Here is a 24,861-nt window from a genome sequence, read left to right as displayed (position 1 = left end):
GCAACAGTATAATTTATAGATGCTAGTTTTTGTTCGGTAATAAAATGCTGTTCCTCATTTTGCCAGGTGCCTTTTCTCTTTTCCCTCAGCCACCTGCCCTCAAGCTGGCTGCCTCGGAGCTTTTAAATGTCCCCAGATGTCCCAAAGGCTGGGCCGCACGTCTGACCAGTGACGTCGGAACCCCTGGGATGGGCCCAGACTTCACAGTGGGCGGTAAAGTTTCTGGCGACCACAGTGTGTGCCTGGGGCTGGGCACTGCTCCTCCAGTGGTCTGTTCCATGTTGGCTTTTGTTGAGCTGAAGCCTTCTGTTCCTCCCCTCTCTCCATCTGATGCCCAGTAGCAGTGCCCTTTGAGAAAGTTGCAGTCAGCAGGCGATACTTGGGCTTTGAGCAGCTCGAAATTGATGTTGCCAGTTGAATCAGCCTGCCAGTGGGGAGCTCAGTCCAGCCATGGGGAGTAACCAACACCCTTGAGACCAGCTCACTCGGCCCACCTCTCCAGCACTACCTGGTAAGCCCAGTGTGGATGTCAACTAAGAAACGGCTGGGTTTTTTCATTATAAAAGTACTATGTAGAAAGTAGACAAAGAAGACAAATACCCTGTAATCTTATTCCACAAAGACAGCTGTCCTTTCTGTGTTGGTGTATGTGCTTTTGGACTTTTTTCCAACCATTTTCTTTTCCGGGATTGCATACTCATTAATGCAACTTTGCATCCCTGCTTTTTTGTCTCATGACGCTGTAATAGGAGCGTTGTCTCCCTTCCTCCACCACCCTGTAAACATTTTAACAGCTGCACTCGACATTCCACTGGGTGGGGCTTCCTAGCTCATCCCAGCCTGATGCTGGACAAGCATTCCCTCCTCTTGCTCCCACCAAACAGTTCGGCCATTTTCGGTGCCAGGGTCCCACTCCCTGGGCCATGAGCACAGGAGGTTTCGAGCCCCTGGTTGTGCGGTTTCGTTGTGGTCATCTTTCTGTGGGCAAAGCACACAGGTTTATAATCTGGAAAAGAACCGAAGGCCAGATCAGGACCCACATCCCCAGAGGGCAGTCGCCCTGACAGATCTGGATCACACGTCTGAGTATTGTTACATGAAAACAGAACAAATCTCATGTTTCATATCGTGCAGACAATATGACAAGATACAAGTGACATTTTCAAAAACATTAAGTTGTTTTGTTTTTTTTTTAAAGATTTTGTTTATTTGTCAGAGAGCACAAGCAGGGGGAGTGGCAGGCAGAGGAAGAAGCAGACTCCCTGCTGAGCCAGAAGCCCGATGTGGGACTCGATCCCAGGACCCTGAGATCATGACCTGAGTCGAAGGCAGATGCTTAACCTACTGAGCCACCCAGGCGTCCCCAAACATTAAGTTTTTTCACTTGCTCATTTTGTAAGTCCATGAGGGCTGGGGGCAGCGCTGAGTAGTGAGGGGCTCACAGTCAGCCACTGAGGCCCTGCCCTCGGTGGGCTTCCAGTGTAGGAGAGGCAGACATATCTAGGCTGCACCAGGTGTGGTGCCTGGGAGGGGGCTGGGCAGGTGGTTCAGGGCGTCTGGCCATCCTGGTGGGACGGGGCGGGCTATTGGAGGGGTGGGTGGTCACCGCAAGGGTCCCTGTGCAGTGGTGGCGACAGGTTGCCCTTTAGCTGACTCCTTACTCGGGATTCCCATGAGAAATAATACGGTTAGGCTGTCTCATCTTTTCACCCAGCTTTCTATGTGCATTTTCCATGTCGCTACGTAGTTAGCCTTGGTTTTACAGGTTAACTCTTGGGCAGATTTCTTAACTTCAGCAAGTTTTAAGTCTTTTAATTGGTAACCTAGGGATAAGGGTAGTCTCTCCTGGATTATTGTGTAAATGACCTGTGTTGACATATGCTTGCACATAATTGCCTTGCACAAAGCAAATGCTCCATTATTGGATCACTTGATCGTTATGATCAGAGTTGTTGTTTTCAGGTTCTCACCAGTTTAAATAATGCTGCGGTAGACTTCAGGCAGAAAGCTTGCTTTTAAAAGGAGTCCTTAGATCAGTGTAGATTCAATGTCGTCTCCAATGTAGAGCGCCAGCAGTGGGATTAATAGAAAAGTGTGTGACCATCCTTCTGTCTCCTGAAACGTTCCTAATGCTTTCCTAACAGATTGTGCCCATTTGCAGTGCCCCCAGCTGTGGGTGACCGTTGACGGCTGCAGAACTTAACATGGGTACTGTAATTTTTTTTAAAGATTGTCACAAATTTATTTATTTTTTAAGATTTATTTATTTTAGAGACAGCGTGCGCACACAGGTGCGGGGGAGGGACAGAGGGAGAGAATCTCAAGCAGACTCCCCACTGAGTGCGGAGCCCGTTGTAGGGCTTGATCTCACAACCCCAAGATCATGACCTGATCCAAAATCAAGAGTCAGACACAACCGCCTGCACCACTCAGGCGCCCCAGATCATCGCTGATTTAATAGATGGAAGGCACTACGAGAATACTTGTTTTAAAAAGAGAGAAATTCCATCTTTGTTGATGTTCACGCCTCACCCTGGGCTTGCTCACAAGTTTGGGTGCCAGTGTTCACTGACCTCTGCTGGGACCAAGCAGGCTTCAGAGCCCCCGCCCCTCCCTCCCGAGCTCCTGCCTGGAGAGCTGTGGGCACCTGCAGCGCTCTACCCAGAGAGTGACTTTCACCTCGACAGCATGACAGAGCAGGAACGCTGGGGACCCCTGGGAAAACAGTAATGAGAAAGGATTGCTCCCAGCCCCACCTCTCAAGCTGGTGATCCAGGAATGGAGAGCATTTAATCTGTAGCCCAAAGAGAACAGCACATACTTGCTCTTTTATTTCCAGACAGAGGATGGGCTTTGAATCATGCAGACAAATAAAAGGACTGCCTTTTGTCTCTGCTCCGCCCTCCCCCAGCTCAGTCCCCAGCCCGGCCTGGGGAGGAACGTGGCCATTGTTCTGGCTCTACCTCCTTCCGCCCTGGGTTTCAGCTTCCACCTCTGAACTGAGGTTGGCAGCACCACTGTCTCAGGGTGCTGGTAAGGAGCGAATGAAGTGTGCCCTTGGAGGTTATAGCCATTGCTGGTTTTCACTGGAAACTCAACTTGAAAATGACTCAGCTGGTGTTTGAACTCCTGCTCTGTGCCTGTAACGAAGCCGACGTGGCCCCTGCCTACGTGGAGCCTTGGGCCAGTCAGGTCAGGGAGATGGCCGCACTGCAAACAGGTCCACAGTGTAGAATGCATAATACTGATTACAGAGAGGCGGACGAAGGCCACCTGCTCTAGGTGCCAGGGGTGGGGGGAATCGAGCCAGCCAGAGTCGTAACGGCGTGATTGGGGAAGATGTGCTTGAGAAGGCACCAGGTGTGGTGCCGTCAGAGCTCACACTTTGGATGAGGAGTTTCTTCTTTCCAATTTAGGGAACAGCAGGAGGGGAACAGAGGCAGGAAGGAGCTGGAGGCTTCTAGGAACAGAGCGGAGACTGGCCGGCTGCGGTACCTGGGAAGAGGTTGGGCTCGTGAGCAGCCTCGGGGAGTAGTCAGTCCTGGAGCTGAGGGGCCGTGATTCCTTGCCCTGCGTGACAGGGATACCCACGTCAGTGTGTGCAGGCAGGTGGTGGGTAGACTCGGAGGTTGCACGGGGAAAGGCTTTGACCAGGCAGTGTAGAACAACAGAAACAGGTTGTCTCCCCCGTCTGGAGGCCAGAGGTCCAAGATCAAAGCGTCTCCAGGCCCACATTCCCTCTGAAACCTGTAGGGGAGAATTCTTACTTGCCTTTTCCTAGCTTCTGTTGGTGGCTGCAGTCCTTGGTGTCCCTTGGCCTAGCAGCTGCAGCACCCCAGCCCCTGCCCCCCGCCCCCCATCATACGCGGTGTCCCCTTGCGCGCATGCGTGTGGTGTGTGTGTGTGTGTGTGTGCGCGCGCGCATGCATGTGCACCTGCACCTGTGGCTCTTCCCCTTCTTCTAGGGATACCAGCCATATTGGATTTAGGGCCCATCCTGCTTCAAGATGATCTCATCTTAGCTCGTTACATCTGCAGTGACCCTGTTTCCAAGAAGGTCGTGTTCTGAGCTACGGGTGGTCAGGACTTCACCGGGACATCTTGAGGGACACAGCTCTGCCCTCAGCACCTACACTCAGTACTGAGTCTGCCCCTTGGCGGCAGCCGCATCACACACTGAGGCCTGCTTTGGTTGTGAGCTGTGGGCTGGGCTGGGCAGGGTCACACATACTCTCCTGCGGCCTCAGGCTGGATGGTCCGGAGCATTTTCAAGTATAAGAGAATCTCAGTGAAATGTATCCTGAGTCCAGCCACTGCTCACCTCCTGCAAAGCTACCATCCTGGCTGGCCCATGATCCCACCATTGCTCCCTGGGACCAGTCAGATCGCATCACGGCTCTGCATAGACCCACACCTGCCAAAGCCCCTCCAAGGGCCCCCAGAACCACCTTGGTTCTTCCATCGTGGCCCTTTGGGCACCCTCGGCCTTTACCAGCCTCAGAGCCTCTGCCCCCTCCGCCCCCCCACCGAGTAAAGCTCCCACCCATCTCAGCCTGGCCTCCTTCTCCGACCCAGGCATCTGCTCCAGTAGCTCAGAATGGCCTGCCCTGACCTCTGAAAAGAGAGACCCAGCTCTCCTCTGCCCTGGGGCCCCCCTCCCCCTGCTTTCTTTATTCCCACATCGTCTCTCCTCAGACCTTGGGCAGGTCACTTTACCTCTGAGCCTCAGCCCTGGTCTGTAAGTTGGACTGAGGGGTTCATTGAGATACTAGTGAGAGTTGTAGGAGTATCATGTGCCAGGCGCTGGCCTAAGTGCTTTTCACAGGTTAGCCCATTGGGTGCCTCACCAACCCTAGGAGGCAGGTACTCTGTCTCCATTTTGCAGATGAGGAAACCGAGTCTCAGAGGATTCCCTGCCTAGGCTGAGGTCGCGTGTTGAGAAGTGGCAGAGCCCAGATCTGCGCGCAGGCATCTAGATCGGCTTTCCGCGCTGGGCTGCGTCTCATGTGGAAAACGCTCAGCCCAGGTCAGGCCACAGGAACGAGACACAGCACGTACAACAGGGGATAGACGTGCTTCCCCGGGGGTAAGTGTCGGAAGCGCGCGCCCACGCATATCCACACGGAGTAGGCATTCAGCGGTTTTCTGGGTAGAATCACAAGAAAATGTCAACAGCTGTTTCCTCTGGGGAGAGGAATGGGGGCAGGATGAGAGGTGTGGCTCCTACTTCCTTTTATGCTGTAGTGTTTTAAAAATAAGTTATGGGCATCATCACATTCCCCCCCCCCAGATACTCAGTGTGTGTCTCTTCCTGAAGGGGAGTGTCGGTGCCTCTTACCCCACCTCTCAAAACCCACAGCACCAACATCATCCAGTACCCAGTCCATATTCAAGTCTCATCAGTTGTCCCCAACACGTGTTGTAGCTGATCTGTCTAAACTGAGACCCCCCCGCCCCGAGGACCACAGGTTGCATCTGATCATCGTGTCCCTTTGGTCTGTCTGTAGCAGATGCTCTTTTTCTTGTGACCTTAAAATCCTAAGAGACTGGGCCGGTTGTCCCATAGAGCGTCCCTCGGTCTGGGTTTGTCTACTACATTGTGCAGTGTTCGGCTCAGTCCCCGCCCTATCATTCTGTGAACCGGGAATCAATCTAGAGTCTAGATTGGAATCAAATCAGAGATTTTGCCCAAACTGAACTGTCCTGGGAGGTGGGTGATGTCATGTGACAGGCAGAGGGTGGCCACAGCATGAGGGGCTATGGTTTGTCCCTCTGTTGTGAAATCACACACACACACACACACACACACACACACACACACACACACACGCTTTGGCCTGAAAGTGATCTGACTGGTGGTACTGGATGCACTTCTCATCTTGTACCTTTTTGGCTTTTCCAACCATGTATTTATATTTTTTCTCTTTTAATGTTACCTGGGCTGATCTGAACTTACTGTGTCATAATTTACCTCCTTTGACTGAAAGCAGTCTTTCCTGCCCCTCCCTGTGAGGAGGTAAGATGAAGATCCTGGAGGGTCTTCTGTGGGAACAGGCTTCGGAGCCTCAGCTCTGGCCAGGCTGCTGGGTGGGGGTGGCCGAGGTTTCATTGCTGGCTCAGGAAGTGGCCCATGGAACCACAGGAAGATGTCACCGCATTGAGAAAGATCCAGTAAGCACTTCGCTGCAGTTCAGTAATGAGGAAGGAACTTAGCTGGCCGGGGAACCGGTCACTGGAGGGCGGAAGCTGGCCCTGGGGTTCAGTATCCACTCCCTAGCTCCTCCCTCAAAGGACCGTGGCCCCAGTACCGTTCTCATGGAGGCCTGGGAAGGGCCAGGGTACAACAGGATATGTATTTATGGCTTCTGCTGTGTGAGGTGGAGACTGGGAGTGCCAGCCAGCTCCAGCCCCTAGGTCGTCTGGTGGTCATGGAATGGAACAGAGAGCAGTGACCTGGGGAAAGGCACATTTTCCGGGGAGAGCCAACTGTGTGTTGGGCACCCCTGACCCCTGCCACAGACCCCATTTGTCTCCGTTTCACAGATGTGGATACAAAAGCCCGGAGAAGTCAGGCTATTTGCGCGTGGTCTCCCTGCTAGTAAGTGGCAGGGATGGGATTTGAACCCTCGCATGCCTGTATACCAACAGGCCCAGGATTGTAAATGGTGGCAGCAGTGTTTAGAACCAGATGGGGTCTTCTCGGGCCCCCGAGGTGTCCACTGTGCCTTGTGCGCCCAGCATTGATTTGCCGGGGACCGTGGAGACCAGGTGCTCACCTTGTGTGGGGCTCACGGACCAGAGAGCTTTAATAGAAGTCACGCTCGTCACCATGCAGAGCCCTTTGCCCGTCAGGTTGTGTCCCACAGTGTCTCTTCCCTTTAATCCATGTGATTGCAGATGCTGCATAAGTGCTTTCTAGGAAAATAGCGAAACAGCCTGAGAAGTGATTTCCTATTTTCCTCTTACCTTGACTGCTTTGATTTCTTCTTTCACAATGGCCGGAGATTGGCCAACTGAAGCATCTTTGTTAGAAAATCTTTCAGCCTTTGCTTTAGGAGCACATTTGGGGAACAGGTCCTTCCCGAAGCCCGGGGTGTGGGCATGCCCACTCGGCCCGGCACTCTCCTGGTGGGGTGTGTGTGTGTGTGTGTGTGTGTGTGTGTGTGTGTGTGTGTGTGTGGCGTGAATGCCAGACTCTCTCATTTCTCTGCAGGGGGAGGTGTTTCTTGGTCTTCCTCTTAGCCTGTATTTGGAGGGAAAAGTTGGTTTTTATAGGCTTCCTCTTCAACCTTTCCCCTGGGCTTTCTCAGCCAGGTTGACAGGCCAGAAGGGTTAAAATTGAGGCCTTAGCCAATGTTTCTAATTCTCGGCCACAGCAAGCCAGAACTTTGAGTTCCTCCAGGTGGGATCTGTATACAAAAAGACATCTTAGTGGTAGGAAAAGGGTGATGGAGCATTTGCTGCTTCGCTGGTGATGAGCCTACACTAACGGTTCCTAGTCTTCCATCCAGAAGGTGGCGGGTGGGAAAGCTCTCTGTCGGGCACGTGGCGTTTTCCAGGGGTCCCTGTGAAACCTGGGGACCTGCAGCCTCTCCAGGCTGGGCCAGGCTCAGGTGGTCCCAAGGGTGCATTCAGGCCCGTCTGTGTTCACTGTCATGTACGTGGGCACAGGGGGCCCTTTGTGGGGCTGAGCTGCTGTCACTAAGTCGAGAATGTCTCTGCTGGACTCATCCCTCGCAGTGGAGACCGCTGTGTGCAACTCAGCTGATAGTCGGGGCCGGTGGCTGTGAATTCTGCCATCTGCGGAACTGACAGCTGTACATCCGTTGACAAAAACCACAGCATTTAGGGGAATACCCTTTGTCTTTAATTTCCACATTGATGTGGTAAGCTCTTTCTGTATGTGGTGGCTATGCATGATGCGACCAGTGTCAGTATGGCAGACAGGGACATGTACATTTGCATCCGAAGCCAGTCTGGCCTTGCAGATGTGCCGAAAGGCTCACAGGACAAGGGAGGCTCCTTTCTCTAGAAGGTCCCTGTTCAGAGCCCTGTCGTATTCATCCCTGGCCAGACTGAATCAGGCCTTGTGGCGGAGCCGCCAAGTGGCAGCTTCCCCTGCCAGGAGGAGCCAAGATGGGGCTCCTTTTTCAGAGCCCTTTCTCGGGGTGTGGGATGGGATATAGGTCTTCTTTATGTGCCCCCCAATTCCGTGTGGTAGTGAATGAAGGGTGCCGAGTGTGCTGTGTTCGTTATAAACAGAGGGTTCTGTGAAGCGAGCTTCCGAGATTATCGGGAAGGCGGCTGGGGACAGGCAGCCCGAGTGGCCAGGGATCTGTGTGGGAACCACAGTCAGCTGAGAAGAGGCCTCCAGAACCGTTCCCCGAATCCGTGCGGCTTCTTTAGTCTCCAGCAAATCTGGGTGGTGACACCTTTGCTTCTGGAGTACAAGAAAGCTCAGGCAGAGACCTAAGCACTGTCACTGGCGTAGGGGAGGCTTCGCACAAAACCAGCAATAACAAAAAATGTACTTTTGTCTTGGTATGTTGTTAATGAATCCCATTATTAAGGCGGACTTGACATTTTCTTACCATCTAGCTGTATTTTTAAAACAAATACTCTGGGAAAGGTAAATGTGATATAACTAGGCTGGGATTCAACTTGACCAACTGACCGACCTTCCTTCCTTCTTTCTCTTTCTTTCTTTCTTTCCTATTTTTTATTTTATTTTATTTTATTTTATTTCTTCCTTTCTTTTTTCTCTTTTTCTTCCTTTTTCTTTTTCTTTCTTCTCCTTCCTTCCTTCCTCCCTTCGATCTTTGTCTTGTTCGAGTAGATGTGAGGCAGTTGGTTGCTGGCTTTTTTTTCCCCTAGTCTTTTGAGATGACAGTAAATCACAGCATGACACAGGACTGTTCCAAATGAACTCTTAACAGCTGTGTGTTTTGTGTGTTTGTCAAAAAAATTGTGTGACAGAGCATTGCCTTTTAGTCTCTCCTGCCCTGCCCCGCCCTCGGCCTCTTGCAGCTTTGCCTGGTTCTTCTGTTACCCTAACTATATCTAGTCCTCTTACCATGTTTTGTTCACGGTAGCCAGAGCCCAGCCAACTAGAAATCTCATCTTTCAGGAATCATTCCTGACCTTATTTACTTTCTCCCAAAGAGGCAATCCTAAGAAGCAAGTTCAGATTGGAGTTTTAGGCGGGAACAGCATTTGCGTTGGTGAGGCTTGATGGTTGTTGGGTTTGCTGAAATGGACATAATGAGAGAAGGAAGAAAACTGATACACAGTTAGAGCATTTTCGAGCAACTGCCCATCCACCATGAAACTGAATTCTCCATCTGTTTGTCTGTCCATCCATCTGTGCATGCTTCCATGCGTCTGTCTATCCAGTGGGTATTTGCCATCCACTCTGCCAAACTTTGAGGATTGATGTGATGGTGAGAAGATGGGCGTGGACCCTCCTCAAGGAGCGTACCTTCTGGCACGATCTACCAAAGTGCAGGATAGGGGGCAGTGCTATGGCGGGGTGGGGTTGCTGACCCAGCCCCCCGCGAGGAGGGCAGTCAAGCAGGACCAGGGTAGGGGAGCTGAGCTCTGAGAACCGAGGAGGTTGGCTGGGTGAGCTGAGGGAATGGCTTTCCGGGGAGGCCCAGAGGGAGGATGGAGTGGGGAACCCCATCGAAGGCAGTGGGGCCTGGCTTTGAGAATCTCAGAAAGCTGTGGACCCTCTTCCGGGGTGGAGGCAGAGGTGGCCCCATGCTCCCAAAGTTTTATGTCCGGTTTCTGGAGACACCCACACTCTCTGATACGCAGAACATCCCGATGGCCTTTGTAAGTGCCCGCGTTTTCCGTCTGGGGAGGCCCAGCCCTGCGTTAAGTGTGAATGCGTAGAGGCCTTTCCTGGAGTTTTGTTTTATCAGCCAGGAGTCCACGTCTCATCCCATCGGTAAAACTGTCTTTCCAGGAGCTGCTTACAAGTGCTGGTACTAGCTAACTGCTTACAGCAAAAAAAAAAAGTTTTTCCCAAGTCAATGCACAGTTTTACGTAGAAAACGAAAATTTTGGGGGTTGCTGCAGAACCATTTGGGCTTCGTTTTCTGTGATCTTTACCACCATGAGATACAAAGTGAGATTCTTAAATGCTGGCGGGTGTCCCTAGTGAAGTTTTTGGTCCATAGATGCCCTGTGCTTGTGTGAGTGACGCTCTTTGATCCAGCTGTTCAGGGAGCAATACTTTTGATTTTGTAAAAAAAAATACATACATATATTAGTTTCTCTCTTTGAAGCAGTGCCGCTCTGAAGCGAAGACGGAGGTTCTAATCCTCGCGAGGCTGGGCCTGTGGCCTTGCCCCCGAAGGCCTCTTGCCTTGATTGTGGCCGGCCACGTGGCTTATGTCCCTGAGGACCCACGTTTGGCGTTACTGATTTTAACCTGGACATGTTCGCAGGCCTCTCCTGTACGGCGCCCACGTTGTCAGGCTTTGTGGGTGTGAGATGGGGACGAGGTGTGGTCTGACCGGGTAACCGTGAGCGTGAGCCTGTCCTGTGCATGCGGTGACTCTGCCTCCCCCCCCCCCCCCCCGCAGCCACTTCCCCGAGGGTGTCCTCCGAGCTGGAGCAGGCCCGGCCGCAGACGAGCGGAGAGGAAGAGCTACAGCTTCAGTTGGCACTTGCCATGAGCCGAGAAGTAGCTGAGCAGGTTGGTGCCAGGCAGGTGTGATTGCTCGCTGGGGGCTGGGGACGGGGGGGGGGGGGGGGGGGGGGGGGGGGCGTGGGTCACAGGGGGGACGGTGACACTGGCCTCAGTGTTTCCGATGTGTTTCTCGAGATGGGACTTGGCATTGCCACAGCAGTGTTCTTGCCACCCACTGCCCCCCCCCACCTGGTCAGGGAGGGGGTCCTACACAGTTCCATTTAGGGAAGCTTTTGGTGGGCCAGTGGGTGAACTGGTCAGAGTGCCCCCCAGAAACACTTTTGTTGACACAGCCGCGTGTCATGGTCCCTTCGAACGAGCCTGGGTGTCCACAGCCCCCTCCGTGCAAGGCGTGTGGGCTCAGCCCCGGGGGAAGGCAGTTTGTTAAGACGGCTCAGGAGTATCTGCTGAAAAACAAGGCTAGGAGGAAAAGCTGCAGGTAATGAGAGCCTTTATTATGTTTCAGTGACGGAAGTGTAGTTTTAATTTGTTTTCAGTTCCTGTTTTTCTCTACTTATCACGCATTACTTTAACATGGACCAGGAGGGAAAGGCGTGTTGGAAATGACCTTTCAAAGCTGTGTCCCTTTGGTCCTGGCGATCAGGTCTGTTCCCGCTGACCTTGGGTTAGGGAGTGTAGATGGAGTCCGCGAGCACAAGGCGCTCTGTCCCCTAGAAGTGATGTGCAGAGACAGAGATTAGGGGTATAGTTCAACAGAAGTGCAAAGGCGATTTGTGTCACTGTAACTGGAGACCTCCTAAAGCTCGACCGCGGTGGACAGCTTCAGTTTCAGCTCCCCTGTTCACAGTGGGAGAAGCACAGCGATTAGATCCGTCCCTGTGGGTGCCTGGCTCTGTCACGGACAGCCTGGGGAGAAGGGGCAAGGATGCAGGGGCAGAGGGCAGTTGGAGCCCGTTTCCGCTCATAACTCATCTCTGTGATTTATCATATTTATAATAAATAAAATACAAGGAACTTATTTCTATTTTGTGATGCTGTAAACGCTAGGACAGCCCAGTCTCCTGCATGTGGTGACTGTGCCTTAAAATAAATAAAAATTAGATACAGGTGACCCTTGAACAACCTGAGTTTTGGGCTGTGCGGCTCCACTTAAGTGTGGGTTCTTGTCAATAAAAACGGTGCTGTAAATCCATTGCCCTTTTCTTAATTTATTAATAACATTTTCTTCTCTCTAGCTTACTCTATTGTAAGAACACAGCATAATACACAGAATATGCCTTAAGCGATTTACTTAGGGTCCAGTCAGCAGTTGGCTTTTAGTCATTAAATTTTTGAGGAGTCAAATTTATATGTGGATTGTGGGGGGGCTTGGTGCCCTTAACGCGCGTGTTGTTGGAGGGTCAACTGTATAGTGAATCGTTTCTGTTTGAAATCCTAGACACAAACACACAGTGATCGGTGATTTTCACCCTCTCCCTGATTCCTTTCTGGGCTCTCAGGCTTTTGTATTTTAGAAGGAGACGTGTTGCTTCTATAGTTAGAATTATAAAGCCATTTTCATTTTAAGGTAAAAGCATTTTAGATTAAGTGTTCCCTTTCCCCAGCTTGGCAGTGCCTATGCCTCCCCCCCATCTCCCCGGTGGGACCCCAAAACCAGGGAACCCACACAAGGTAGCGGGGTGGGGCAGACGTGAGCCCTCTGGGCTACACTCGCAGGACAGAAGAATAACTATTTTACAGGTTGTTTTCCCATCTTCCTTTGCAATAATGCGTACTCTGATTTGCGCGTCCTGTTCCTGGCGCGTTGCTTTGTTCTGCACAGTGATGTCATTACAGTCCCATTGTCCTTCAGGAAGAACGCCTCAGGCGGGGTGACGACCTCAGATTACAGATGGCCCTAGAAGAAAGCCGAAGAGACACGGTTAAGGTTCCAAAAAAGAAGGAGGTAAGCGCCTCACCGGGGAAGGTTAGCTTTAGGACCGCTCCCACACCATGGTTGCCGAGTGTCCAAGCCTAACCCGCAGAGCACGGCGCCTTCTCCGCCTTCTCGTATACTCCTTTGTGATGAGCACGAGTGAGGGGAGGACCTGATTGAAAACACCCCCACCTGTGCCCTTACTCCCGAGGCTCTCCCGAGACCAGCCTGAGAAAAGATGGGCACGGGTGAGGGGCCTCTGGACTAGGGCCTCAGTTTCCTCCCCTGTAAACGAGCACGGTGGTAGCCATGCGGTCAGGTGACTGTTCCATGAGCCAAGTGTCCCGTGCTTTGGGACAGATTCCTGGCACGGGGTGAGGCTCAGTAGTGCTGGGCTTCGCTGCTGTCATCAGCCTTACCCTGCGCCAGGCTCCCAGCCTGGGGCCCGAGGTGACCAGGACATGGTTCTGCTCCCAGCAAGCTCTTCCGGTCACAAGATAGGCCCCCCCTCCCCTCACAGGGCCCGGGGTTCTGGTGGTCTCCCATGTCACGGTGCCACAGGATCCCTGACTGCAGCTCTGGTGGCTGTGGGAGCAGGAGGGCCGGGCAGGGCAGGCCCCGGGATTGGGGGCCCTGGATGATGGCTGCCAGCTAGGTGGGTGGGGACAGCATTCTGGAGGGACGCTGCAGCCCCGGGCAAAGCCTGTGTTACCCTAGAAAGCCCTGGGGGCTGTTTGCAGGTGGGTGGGGCATTGGGCCCGAAGCAAACAGCTCCATGTGGGTGGAGCCTGGGCCAAACAGCTCCATGTGGGTGGAGCCTGGGCCGGAGTGGGAAGTGGTTAGTGGGGTGGTGGGCCGGGTGGGGTCGGAGGTGGGACGACATGGGGCCGCTCAGTTTCCTCTTGGCCCCGTCCAGAGGGCTTCTTGTCCCAAGAGGCGCGGACGGTATTTATGGCTAACAGCTAACTCGTGGATATTTGCTCTAACTGTAGCAAAGTAAAACCTGTCCCCTTCTCTTTGTCTCAAAAGCATGGCTCCCACCCACAGCAGACCACTCTGTTGGATTTAATGGACGCCCTCCCCAGCTCAGGCCCTGCTGCCCAGAAAGCAGAGCCCTGGGGCCGGTCAGCCTCAGCTAACCAGACAAACCCTTGGGGCGGGCCGGCGGCCCCAGCCAGCACTTCAGACCCCTGGCCACCGTTCGGTAAATACCCGCCTCATTTGTCTCCCGTGCCTGCCTGCTGGATAGGGCCGAGCTTCCTGCTCTCTCACCTGGTGGAGGTGGGAGTGGGGCAGGTCTTTGGTGGTGGGTGCCCAGGATTACCCAGTCCCCGGATGTAACGTCCAGTCGGGTCCTCCTGAGGACTGTGGTACGGTGCTTTCCTGTTTTGAATGGTTTTCTGCTTTGGTAGAGGGAAAGCTGACTTCCTCTCTGCTTCCCACACGCATCAGAAATGCCTTGTCCCTCCTCTGGGACATGTGTCCAGTCTCTTGGCCTCAGAATTGTACCCAGCACCCCAGGTTAAGAAACCGTAATACACAGCATGAAACCTCTCAATCAAGTTGCTGTAATTAGGCGTACCTGGAAATTAGGATGTGCGTACTATGATTGCTGATGAAAGGGTACGTTTGCTGTAATTCTTATTTGTTATTTAAAGCAACAGTAAGTCCGTTTGCTAGGTTAAGTGGATATTTTAAAGTTTAATGCCAAACGTAAGAGAATCTGTGGGAGGAGATTTGCAGCATGAGTGTGGGTAGAAATCTTGGGCACAGGGGTTTCCTGATTGCTGGACACAGGGCTTGGCCTGCGGGCTTGGTGATGGCTTCCAACCCAGCCTGCTGCTCTGGGAGGCTCCCTCTGGGTGCTCTGAGCCCTGCCAGCCACGGCTGATCTGTCTGGGAACTTGTAGTTGTATATTTTATGGCAGCTTGGCTGTATCTCTTTGGGGTCTCTGTTTCCCCAAACTGGAACCATATTTTGTATTCAGCTCGGTTCCCTGGATGTTTGCCGAAGTGTACCAAATGCCAGGCTCTGTCCTGCTATCCAGGGACTCCGACACAAACAGGTAATGGTCCTGCCTTCAAGGTCCTGGGCAGATGTGGGCAAGATGGGGATACTAGCATCCTGGACGGGGCTTATTAGTTCAGGAGCCTGGTGGGCATGAGGCAGGCGTCTCGGAGCAGTCTGCAAAGAAGAGCAGGAGGTGACCAGGCCAAGAAGAGGCAAGGGTGTTCCCAGCAGAAGGCTGGCCTTGTGAGAGCCTGGGGGCAGGCAGTGGTTTGGTGGGTGCGGAGACAGGCCGTGGGGAGCAGGGACGTGGGGTCAGGGCCCTGCCCACTCAGGGCTTGGCAGCTGTGTCCAGAAGGCCATGTCAGCCCCAGATGTCCTTTGGTGATGTGGTTGGCGTTGGGGACACGGGCAGATCCCCAGACTCCCTTTGGCAGGAGCCCTCTGGGCCTTGGGGCAAACTGCAGGCCAAATGGCGTACAGGTCTCCCTCACTGAAAGCCAGAGTCCCATGGCAGCCAGGAGCTTGGCGGTTCACGTGGTCCGTGGCCTCAGGGAGCCTGTGGGCTAAAGTCTTGCTGAGCATACATGGGGATAGCGAAGGCAGTTCTGGAAATGCCCACCTGGGCCCCTTCCAGACAGTGGCTTTTGAGTTTTGTGTTAAGTCTGAAAAATAGTTGCTCTATAATGTGATGACCACATGACATTGAGTTGTGGGTAGGATATTCTTCAGGAAAGACTCTCAAGCCCTTTCAAAGTTGTCATCATGGGTCATGATGCAGACGGGACGTTTTTCTAGTGGCCAGAAAAGAAAGCAGTCACCCTAGAGCCAGGTGAGTTTAAGATTATGCTGAGTCGGTGACTGATGGGAGGTGGTTGGGGTGGGGCCTGGGGGGAGGTGGGAGGGAGACTGACTTTCACTGTCTACCTTTTTTAACTGTTCGACTTAACTTTACTAGGGGTGTGCATTACCTGGTCAGGAGAGACCAGATTTATCAGTTTTCAGTGAACCAGGTTGCTCCTCCCTTCCTTTGGCTGGTGGACAGTGCTGTGCCCCGGAGCTGGTCTTGATGGAGCCAAACTTTAACCTCAAGGGGTGCTGGGGAGTCTCCTGGTGGGTGAAGCGGGGCCACCTCCAGCTGTTGGGGTTTTCACACACCTGCACGCAGCGGAAACCAGGAGCCAGCCGGAGACAGGACAGAGCCAAGGAGAGGTAGCCGGAGCCCAGTGACAGCTAACCATCACACCCCACGCGACGGCAGACATGTTCAGTAGTTCGTAGCCACTCACGGTGTCGTGCACCCCTCACTATTAATCCCAGGACGTTTCTGTCAGCCCGGGGAGAAACCCCGTTCCCACTGAGCAGTCACTCCTTGTTACCGCTCCCTCCAACCCCTGGCACTCAACGGTCTACGACACTCTGTCTCTGGATCTGCCTGTATCTGGCTGTTTCAGATATGTAATGACAACTGAGCCACCCAGGTGCCCCTCCCATTTTTTTTTTTTTAAGACTTTATTTATTTGACAGAGAGAGAGGGAACACAAACAGGGGGAGCAGGAGAGGGAGAAGCAGGCTTCCCGCCGAGCAGGGAGCCCGATGCGGGGCTCGATCTCAGGACCCTGGGATCATGACTGAGCCGAAGGGGGACGCTTAACAACTGAGCCACCCAGGCGCCCCTGAATCCAGTTTTTTAAAGAGGAGATTGAAACTTAAATTTCTGAAATCTATTTTTAAATGTTGACCATGATTTTTAAAAAATTGGGAACATTGTTGGGGCTGATGGAATCTATCTACAGGTCACCAGCGTGGTTCGTGGACCGCTAGTTTGCCATCTCTTACCTCTTGCCCAACCCAGGGCCCTCTTCTTGGTTCTGACACACTTGGCATTTTAACCAGCGACTTGGGGAGAAAACGGGGCACCAAAGCCCAGAGAGGCTGCCCATTCCTCTGGGGCCACACAGCAAGTTAGGGGCAGGTTCAGTGCTTATGGCGCCTAATCCTGGAATCGTCATGCTATCTTGGACTGCTGCAGAAACCTTCTGTGGCCATGCATGTCCCGGAAAAGTCACCTCAGAGTCTAGCATTGAGAGGTAACCAGTGCTAACATGTTAGCTTCTTTGCTTCCTGTATTTTCTGGGCAGTTGTTTGTACATGGTTGAGGTCATGCTGTGTATACAGTTTTGTAAGTAGATAGAGGTACTTCCGTTTGCACTACGTGATGAGCATTAGGGGCCCCAGTGGGACAGTGCTGGGCTGGAGCACTGTCACCCAGCCGCCCATGGCCGTCCCCAGAGGTGGTGGTGCAGGTCTGGCGCGCCGGCTCTCCACAGCTCTGCAGGAGATGGCCTCGCAGCAGCTCCTGGGTGCACGGGAGCCTGGTCACAGTGCCTTCCCTTCCATCTTCGGAGCCCGCCCTGGAGCAAGACTTACCAACTAGTCTCTAGGAAAACCTGCTCGGTCGTGTTTTCTGGGCCACCCCAGTGCCCGGAAACACATTCATCGGTCTGAAAGATGAGAGTGTCTCCGCCCAGGCCCTGGTAGCTGCGCCCTCTGGATGAAAGGAACACTGTTTTTTGAAGGCTGCTGTTTGTAGCCAGCCCTGCCATTTCCAGTTCTTTCCAAGCGGCACTGGGGGCCTTGGGAGGAAGTGCCGAGGGCTGAGAGGGGGGCAGTCGGAGCCCCCCAGGTCAGCGGGGCACTTCCTCCTCTGTTCCAGATGCACAAAGCGGCCACCTGGTAAGAGAGGGGCCCACAGCCTGGGGGTTCAGAAGGCCTTGGCTGGCACGCGCCCGCTCACTGCCCGGGCTGGGACAGGGGCCGGCTTCCGCCCCAGTGGCAGCAGGTGGTGCTGCTGGTTTTTTGGTGACCCCCGCCACTCAGTTCTCTGACCCCACCATGTGACGGCCCCCCTGTGCACATGAATATTCATATGTGAGGCTTCGGGGGAGCCAGGCTGGCGGGTGAGGGGCTCCGGGACACGTGCTCCCTATGAATGGGCCCACAGAGGAGGAGGCCGGAAGCTGCTTGATCTTTCTGCCCTGGGTTCCATCCTCCTTTGCTCTCATTCACTCCTGCTTTCAACAAGCATTTATTTATTGGGTCTGTGGCGTGGCCCCGGGCCCTGTGGAGGCCGTGGAGGACAGAGCACAGAGGGGCCTTGCAGCAAAGCTACTGTCCATTCATGGGGGAGGAAAGCGGAGCGCCGGGCCCCACGGCCTGGCTGTCAGCAGGCTTGCGGGGGGGGGGGGGGGGATCTGCCGGGTCCGCCCCCATTGCAGCCCGCTTTCCCTCAGGCCAGCTTAGGTGGGCGGTCAGCACCCGTGGGAGAGTCCACGTAAGCCCACGTTACCTGTCTCCCCCAGGTAGGTTTGAGAAGAGCGGGGTGCCATGGTGTGTAGCCTCCGCTGACTCGTGGCCCCCCATGGAGCAAAATGTCAGCACGGTGGCCTGAACGCGCGTAGGTCCCCAAGCACCACCCGTGGACTGGAAGGCTCACCGAGGCTGAGCTGCTTATCCACGGCCGTCTGGAAGACTGGCCAGGGTTTGAACCAAGGGCATCTTTCATCCCACATCCAGAACCCTCTGAGCCGGGACTGTGCTTTGTCCATAAGCGTGGCGCCGCACGGGGGCGGGGGTACTTTCTGGGCCCTTTCAGGCTTTAGGGTTCTTGGCCGGCCTGTGGGTTTTGTTGTTCTGGCGTATTCCAGAAGGGAAGCGGGGCCTGTGGGAAGTAACGGGAAGGGTCAGTAGAGGCTCCCGGACAATGCTGGGGCGCTGTCGCTCAGCAGCCGGGTGCCCTGGGTTGAAGCCCGGGACGATGGTGGCTCAGTGTGGCGCCGGCCCCCGGAGACGGCATGACAGTGCATGCCATATTTACAGCCTTGCGTGCCACAGCGTTCGTGCAGGAAGAGCGCTTCTAGAACGATGGCAGGATTTTGTGTTGACTCTTACTCTTCCATGTGTATCAGTTTGAGGGAAACCTAGTGTGTTTAGACCCCCGTCGTCTGAGAGAGGGTTTGGATGCAGGAGCAAGCCCTGCTTTTGCACACGGCACGGCAGGTGTGTGGTTGCTGAGGGGCTGGCTGGGTTCCCGGGAGGGCCTGATCCTTACTTTTTACCTTGTGTCCTGTGGGCCACCTATAAACTCCTGTGTGCTCTTGAACACGTGGTTCAGATGTCGTGCTTGGGAAGACACAGTCCCCCTGTCCACAGGATTGTCTCACCCGATCCCGTGGTCACCGGCTGCCCGGGACCCCCGTGCTGATTGCAGTAGATATATTCTTTTTTTTTTTTTTTAAGATTTTATTTATTTGACAGAGAGAGACACAGCGAGAGAGGGATCACAAGCAGGGGGAGTGGGAGAGAGAGAAGCGGGCTTCTCGCCGAGCAGGGAGCCCGATGCGGGCGGGGCTCGATCCCAGGACCCCGGGATCCTGACCTGAGCCGAAGGCAGACGCTTAACGACTGAGCCACCCAGGTGCCCCTGCTGTAGATACATTCTTGTTTCTCTCTCAGAGGCAGGACTTTTGGGTCTGCTGAATGCTGGCCAGGTGTTGCTCAGATAGAGCACGGTGACTCCAAGGACCACCTGTCTGTGTGAGGCAGGGCTGGTCCCTGCCGGGTGCCCGTGTGTCTGAGCTGGCCCTCCGATGGTGCCCCCCACTTCTGAGAAGACTTGGCCAGGCACGTGAGTGCTGCAGGAGCTCAGTCGCTCTCACACATCCCGGCTGCCCATTCTAGTCACTTGGGGAGCTTCTAAGAACCCAGATGCCCAGGCTCTCCCAGAGTCTGTGTGTGTGAAGGGAGGAGACGGTGTATTTTCCTAATATTCCTGCAGCAATTCCCAGGACAACCACAGCTGAAAACCACTTCTCTGGTGGCCTCTGAATGGCATGGTGAGTGAAGCACTGCCAAATCTAAGGTGTTGGAAAACTCTGTGCAGCGTCAGAGATTAGGGGCGGCTCTTATTTGTGTAGGTTTCTAACGCTTGAATTGGACGTTTACCCAGAATCGTCCAGAAGTGGTCACTGAACTCCACTGTTCAGAGATGCCTCACTGGAAGGAGTTGAGCGTAGAAAGGGCAAAGTCCCTTCCAGCCCTGGGGTTCAGGGCTTCCCTTCAGCCCCCACTTAGCTGTTGAGCATCTTTTGTGTGTGAGGCTCAGTTCTGAGCTCAGGGAGCAGGAGCAGTTGTGGGCCAAGCAGACCCGCCCCTGTTCTGTGAATGTTCGCTCTGGCTGGGGAGACAGATTCTCACGTGAGCAAGAGCAGGGGGAGAGTGCCTTGTGAGGGGCCTGGGGCTGGTGGGTGGCGGTGGGATGAGGTAACGTGGAGGCTGCAGGGTGGGGATCGTGCCCTCTCAACAAACACACCCCTCCCCAACCCTCCACACCCACAGCCACCTGGGGAGGCAGGTCTGTTCAGGAAACTACCCTGCAGACAGCTTTAGTAGAGATGGGGAGCACTGTCTTCAGGTCAGCTTCACCCATGGCTCAGAGATTATCGCCAGGACCCCACCCGCTGGGCCCTTTTGCCCTCTCCCCTCTGGCCTCAGCAGCCCTTCTACCGTCCAGGGATTTGGGTGTGGGGTTCGGTAGTGGCGGACTTGGCAGGTTGACAGTAGCTGGTGGAAACCCACCCTTGTTGCCAGAGCAAAGTCAGTTCCACTTGGCCTGGAACTGGGAGTAAGCGAGGGGGTAATTCTCCCAAGGAGAGTCAGGGTGTCTTTCAGGAGAAGCGGGGAGGGGTGCTGGAAGGTGACCCGGGTGTCCCCTGACAGTCGCTCTCCCACGGTGCCCAGGTGCTCAGGGCTGCACGGGAATGCGCTGAGATCCCCAGCCCATGTCCTCCGGGTGCAGGTGTGAGCGAGGGGGATGTCATCCAGGGAGTAGGCATCGCCTGACATGAGTTCCTTCAGTTCCCATGGTTGCTGGCGAGCAAGGGGAGGCTGTGGAATGTGTGTTAACACCCCTGTGCTCACAGGGAGCCAGAAACAGCCTGGCCCAGGTCTTCCTGTGGACCCAATCCCAGGTCTTCTCCACCGCATCCCAGGCAGCTCTGAGCCCACGACCCGTCTCTTCTCCGTACAGTCCTGCTCTCTCCCGGACATGGTTTCCACCACATTGTTCGCTCCAGCCTTGATGCAGAATGGAGGCCCCGTGAGGCATTTCATGTTGGGGCAGAGCAAGGGCCTGTCCCCACTGTGTGATTCCAAGCCGGGACCAGTGTCCTGCTAGGCTCCTTGTCATGTCCGGCAGAGGTGGGCCTGGGGAGAGCGGTTGCCGTCACGGGGAGGTGGCCTTGTGTGCGATACTGAGAAGACCAGGAGGGAAAGGTCAGAGCAGCTTCTGGAGGGAGGCGGGTGTTTCTGGAGGCCTCTGGAGGGTTGTGGGTTTGAGGCGGCTGCAGCAGAAGTCCCTAGTCCACACAGCAGTTGACAGGCTTACGTGTCGCGGGGATGGTGGGAGTGCACGCTGCATGGCAGAATCGGCCTTGGCCCGTGTCCAGCTCCCAGCGGTACTGCGGGTGCGGTGACAGGTCTGGGAAGTAGCAGAGGCAGCCCTGTCCTCCCCTTCCCTGTGCCCCTCCCACTCGCTGTCAGCCAGACGCGAAAAGACAGTCAAGGTGGCGGCTGATATGGGCTCGACAGGCCCGCTGCAAGGCCACTCAGCATCTCAGGGACCGGAAGAGATAAAGCCAGCACAGTGGTAGAACGCCTAGCAGAGGTTCTTGTTTCTGAAAGTCAAGGGCCGTCCTACCCGCATGTCCATCCCTGCGCACGGCTACTCGGGCTGCCGAGAGGGGCAGGCCTGGGAATGGTGCCCAGGGCTGTGGGTCCTCCTGGGGACCTGGGAGCATCCCCTGGTCTTCTCTGAGACGGGCAGTCACCTCCCTTCCTGCGGCCCTCTCTGAGCCATGGAGCTCAGCCCGATTGTCCCAGTTGCTGCCCTTCCACCTCCTGCCTACGCTCCCCTGCGCCCCGCTGCCAGGTCACAGCCCTGGGAGACACTGAGGCAAATGAGTGCTCTGAAAGAAAGCTGAGCGGTTCCAGGAGTCAGTGAAGGCAAGAAAAGCGGGAAAATGGAGGGACGTGGAGGCCCAGAGGCCTCAGGCGGTGGACATGCCCTTTGGTACGTCTGGGGAGCTTTGGGGAGGTCAGTGTGGCTGGGGAAGCACAGAGGCACAACGAGGACATCTAACACACATTCTCTTTGGAGTTTCAGAAGAGTTTAGATTTGAAAAGCGTGATTGAGGGTTTTTAGGATCACAGCAAGGAGCTACTTCTCAGATCCAGAAAGCCTAGTGAATTGTAAGCGGGATATGATAAAAGAACTTCCCACCTCGGTACATTGGCAGGAGACTGCAGAGCCCCACAGGAGAACATATTAGACCCACGGGGGGGGGGTGCGGACGGTCCATGGAAAAGGGGCGGCAGGCGCGTTGGTAACTGACATCTCAGCATGGATGGAAGGTGCCAGAGGCCCATGGGGTAAGGTCTTCAGGGGGCTGGAAGAAAAACCGTCTGCCTTGAATTCCCTTCCTAGTGAAATCCTCTTCCAAGAACGATGGTAAAATGCATTTTACATCTTGAAACACCAACAAAACAACCTGGATCCTCCAGAATTCTATATTCATTGAAGGTATTCCTTAAGAAGGAAGGTAAAACGCGACATTTCCAGGTAACAGAACGATCCCAGCTTCTAATTGAGGCTTGGGGGTTCTGGGTATTCTGGCTCCAGCCAGGAGCCAGCCAGGAACCCACGCAGGGTCACCTCAGTAAGCAGGAGATGCTCGTAGTGCCTGGTCACTTAAGAAATGAGAGGGGTTTCGGGAATTCTGTCCCAGGAATGGGGGTGTGGAGACCAATATTTATATTTCTTATTTCACCAACAGTAGTGAGAATGTAACAACATTTGAGCAGCACGGTTCATGAGGTCGTGGATTTGTTGTTCTCAGTGACCCGAGCACACACGTTCCAGATACTGACAAAAACTTGATCGTGTGCTGGACATAATAAAGTCTAGCAGCCTCAACGCATTTCTGGAAATTGGGAGCACCCCAGAACACATTTTGTGACCACAGTATCCTCAACAACAAAAAGAAAACTAGAAAAACTCCGTACACTTGACACTTGGAAAACACTCCTGAAATCTTGAGTCAAAGAAGAAATTATAAGGCGAACCAGAAACGTTGAGAACCAAAAATAATAAGGTAAATAGTCTTATTTCAGAATTCTTGGGGCACCTGAAACAGCAGTGTGAGGGGAAGTGACAGCTTCGTAGCATTGCCACCCAAATAAAGTGGAAGAAATGAAATACGGATAGGAACAAAAATTCACGCATTAGAACACAGACGTGTGGTAATATCCACAAAGACAGATGTTGGTAATTAAAAAGAGTAATAAATAAAACAGACAAATTCCCCGGCAAGATTAATTTTAAAAAATAAGGGGGGGAGCTGGGTGGCTCAGTCGGTTAAGCATCCGACTCTTGATCTCAGCTCAGGTCTCCATCTAAGGGTAATGAGTTCAAGCCCCACGTTGGGCATGGAGCCTGCTTAAAATAGAATAAAAGAGGTGCCGGCCGCCGCCGCTGTCGCGCCACAGCCCAGCCACCGTCGCCGTCGCTCGTCGTCTCGCGCAGGGCATCCCGGGTTCTGGTGTCTGGCGGCGAATTAAATAGCCACCATGTCAAGCAAAAAGGCAAAGACCAAGACCACCAAGAAGCGCCCCCAGCGCGCAACATCCAATGTATTCGCCATGTTTGACCAGTCGCAGATTCAGGAGTTCAAAGAGGCCTTCAACGTGATTGATCAGAACAGAGATGGTTTCATTGACAAGGGGGATTTGCATGATATGCTTGCTTCTCTAGGGAAGAATCCAACCGATGCATACCTTGAGGTCATGATGAATGAGGCTCCGGGGCCCATAAATTTCACCATGTTCCTCACAATGTTTGGTGAGAAGTTAAATGGCACAGATCCAGAAGATGTCATCAGAAACGCTTTTGCTTGCTTTGATGAAGAAGCAGCTGGCACCATCCAGGAAGATTACCTGAGAGAGCTGCTGACAACCATGGGAGATCGGTTTACAGACGAGGAAGTGGATGAGCTGTACAGAGAAGCGCCTGTCGACAAAAAGGGAAATTTCAATTGTATTGAGTTTACGCGCATCCTTAAACATGGAGCAAAAGACAAAGATGACTGAAAGAACTTTAGCTAAAACCTTCCAATTGCTTTGTCTTACTCCGTTTTATTTCCCAGACACTTTCCCCCACCCTCATAGACCTGTTGCATGCAACTTAGTTTCACAGCTTGGCCTCTTTTTTTGATGTATTTATTCTAGACCTTCCTGCCACTTAGCACTTGTATAATCAAACTGCAAATGGGGTTGAGGTTGTAAATTGTGCTGAAAAAGAGATTGGGAATAAAAATCAACAAATGTGAAAGCCCAGGAAAATACATCCGGTATTTCTGGTTTTGCTGGATTTTTACACTTTTATATAATAAAAACACTATTTTGAAATAAAAAAATAGAATAAAATAAAACATAAAGAGGAAAGGCACAGACACTGTGAGAAATGAAACACAGTAACATAACTGCCAAGATTGCTGGTGGAGTAAGAGGCTGTGTTTGATCAACTCTGTGCCTACAAACCTGAAAACTTAAAGTAGATAAATTCAGAAAGAAAACTTAGCAGAGCCAACCAGAGAACAATAGAAAACCCCAAAATAGGGATAGTGCTATAATCATTAAAGGCATTGAGTCAGGACTTAAAAATCCTCCCCACCCCACAATCCACCCAGAGGGCTTTGCCGGCAAATTCTAACACCACTCAGGAAAACAATTCCACCTTTATACAGACTCCTTCAGAGGGCAGGAAAATGGGGAGTGTCCCTCCTGGTTTTATGAGACGGGCACAACCTTAACACCAAAACCAGACAGGACGTACAGTGTGAGAACAGACCTGCCAGGCCACCCCCACTTACAAGTACAAATGCAAAAAGCAAAGAAACAATTGCAAATCCAAAATGAAAATTATACAAATGATATGGCACATCATGAGGAACTTGGTTCACAGGGAGCAGGTCCTTAGAAGACCTATTTGTGTACCATATTACAGACCGAAAGAGAAAAATCATGCTGTCGTCTTAATAGAGACAGAAACTGGTTCCAGCCATTCATTGCAAAAGTCTTAGCAAACTTGGAGTGATGAGGAGCTTCCATGACCTGATAAAGGGCTTCTCGAAGGAAGAAAGCCTGAAAGTGGTAAATGCTAATGTT

At 53.3% G+C, this 24,861-nt stretch overlaps 1 protein-coding gene and 1 pseudogene across 6 annotated transcripts in view; both read left to right on the top strand.

Moving 5' to 3' along the window:
• Nucleotides 1–24,861, top strand: part of EPN2 (epsin 2) — an 81,653-nt gene that overhangs the window by 45,725 nt on the left and 11,067 nt on the right. For 2 of the 6 annotated variants that reach the window (XM_073881795.1, XM_025864311.2), the window contains 4 exons: nt 10,590–10,702; nt 12,510–12,602; nt 13,602–13,776; nt 14,561–14,638. In XM_073881795.1, the coding sequence (XP_073737896.1) occupies nt 10,590–10,702; nt 12,510–12,602; nt 13,602–13,776; nt 14,561–14,638 (459 nt within the window). Of the gene's footprint in view, nt 1–10,589; nt 10,718–12,509; nt 12,603–13,601; nt 13,777–14,560; nt 14,639–24,861 lie in introns of all 6 variants that reach the window. The other 4 variants (XM_073881797.1, XM_025864313.2, XM_025864308.2 and 1 more) reach the window with 3 other exon arrangements.
• On the top strand, nt 22,806–24,038 carry LOC112817257 (myosin regulatory light chain 12B pseudogene; annotated as a pseudogene).

This window comes from Callorhinus ursinus, unplaced genomic scaffold (assembly GCF_003265705.2).
Source record: "Callorhinus ursinus isolate GAN/ISIS: 27379988/994484 unplaced genomic scaffold, GSC_fseal_2.0 scaffold43, whole genome shotgun sequence".
NCBI lineage: Eukaryota > Metazoa > Chordata > Mammalia > Carnivora > Otariidae > Callorhinus > Callorhinus ursinus.
The sequence above is the reverse complement of the archived record's forward strand: the minus strand, read 5'-3'. Positions and strand labels throughout refer to the sequence as shown.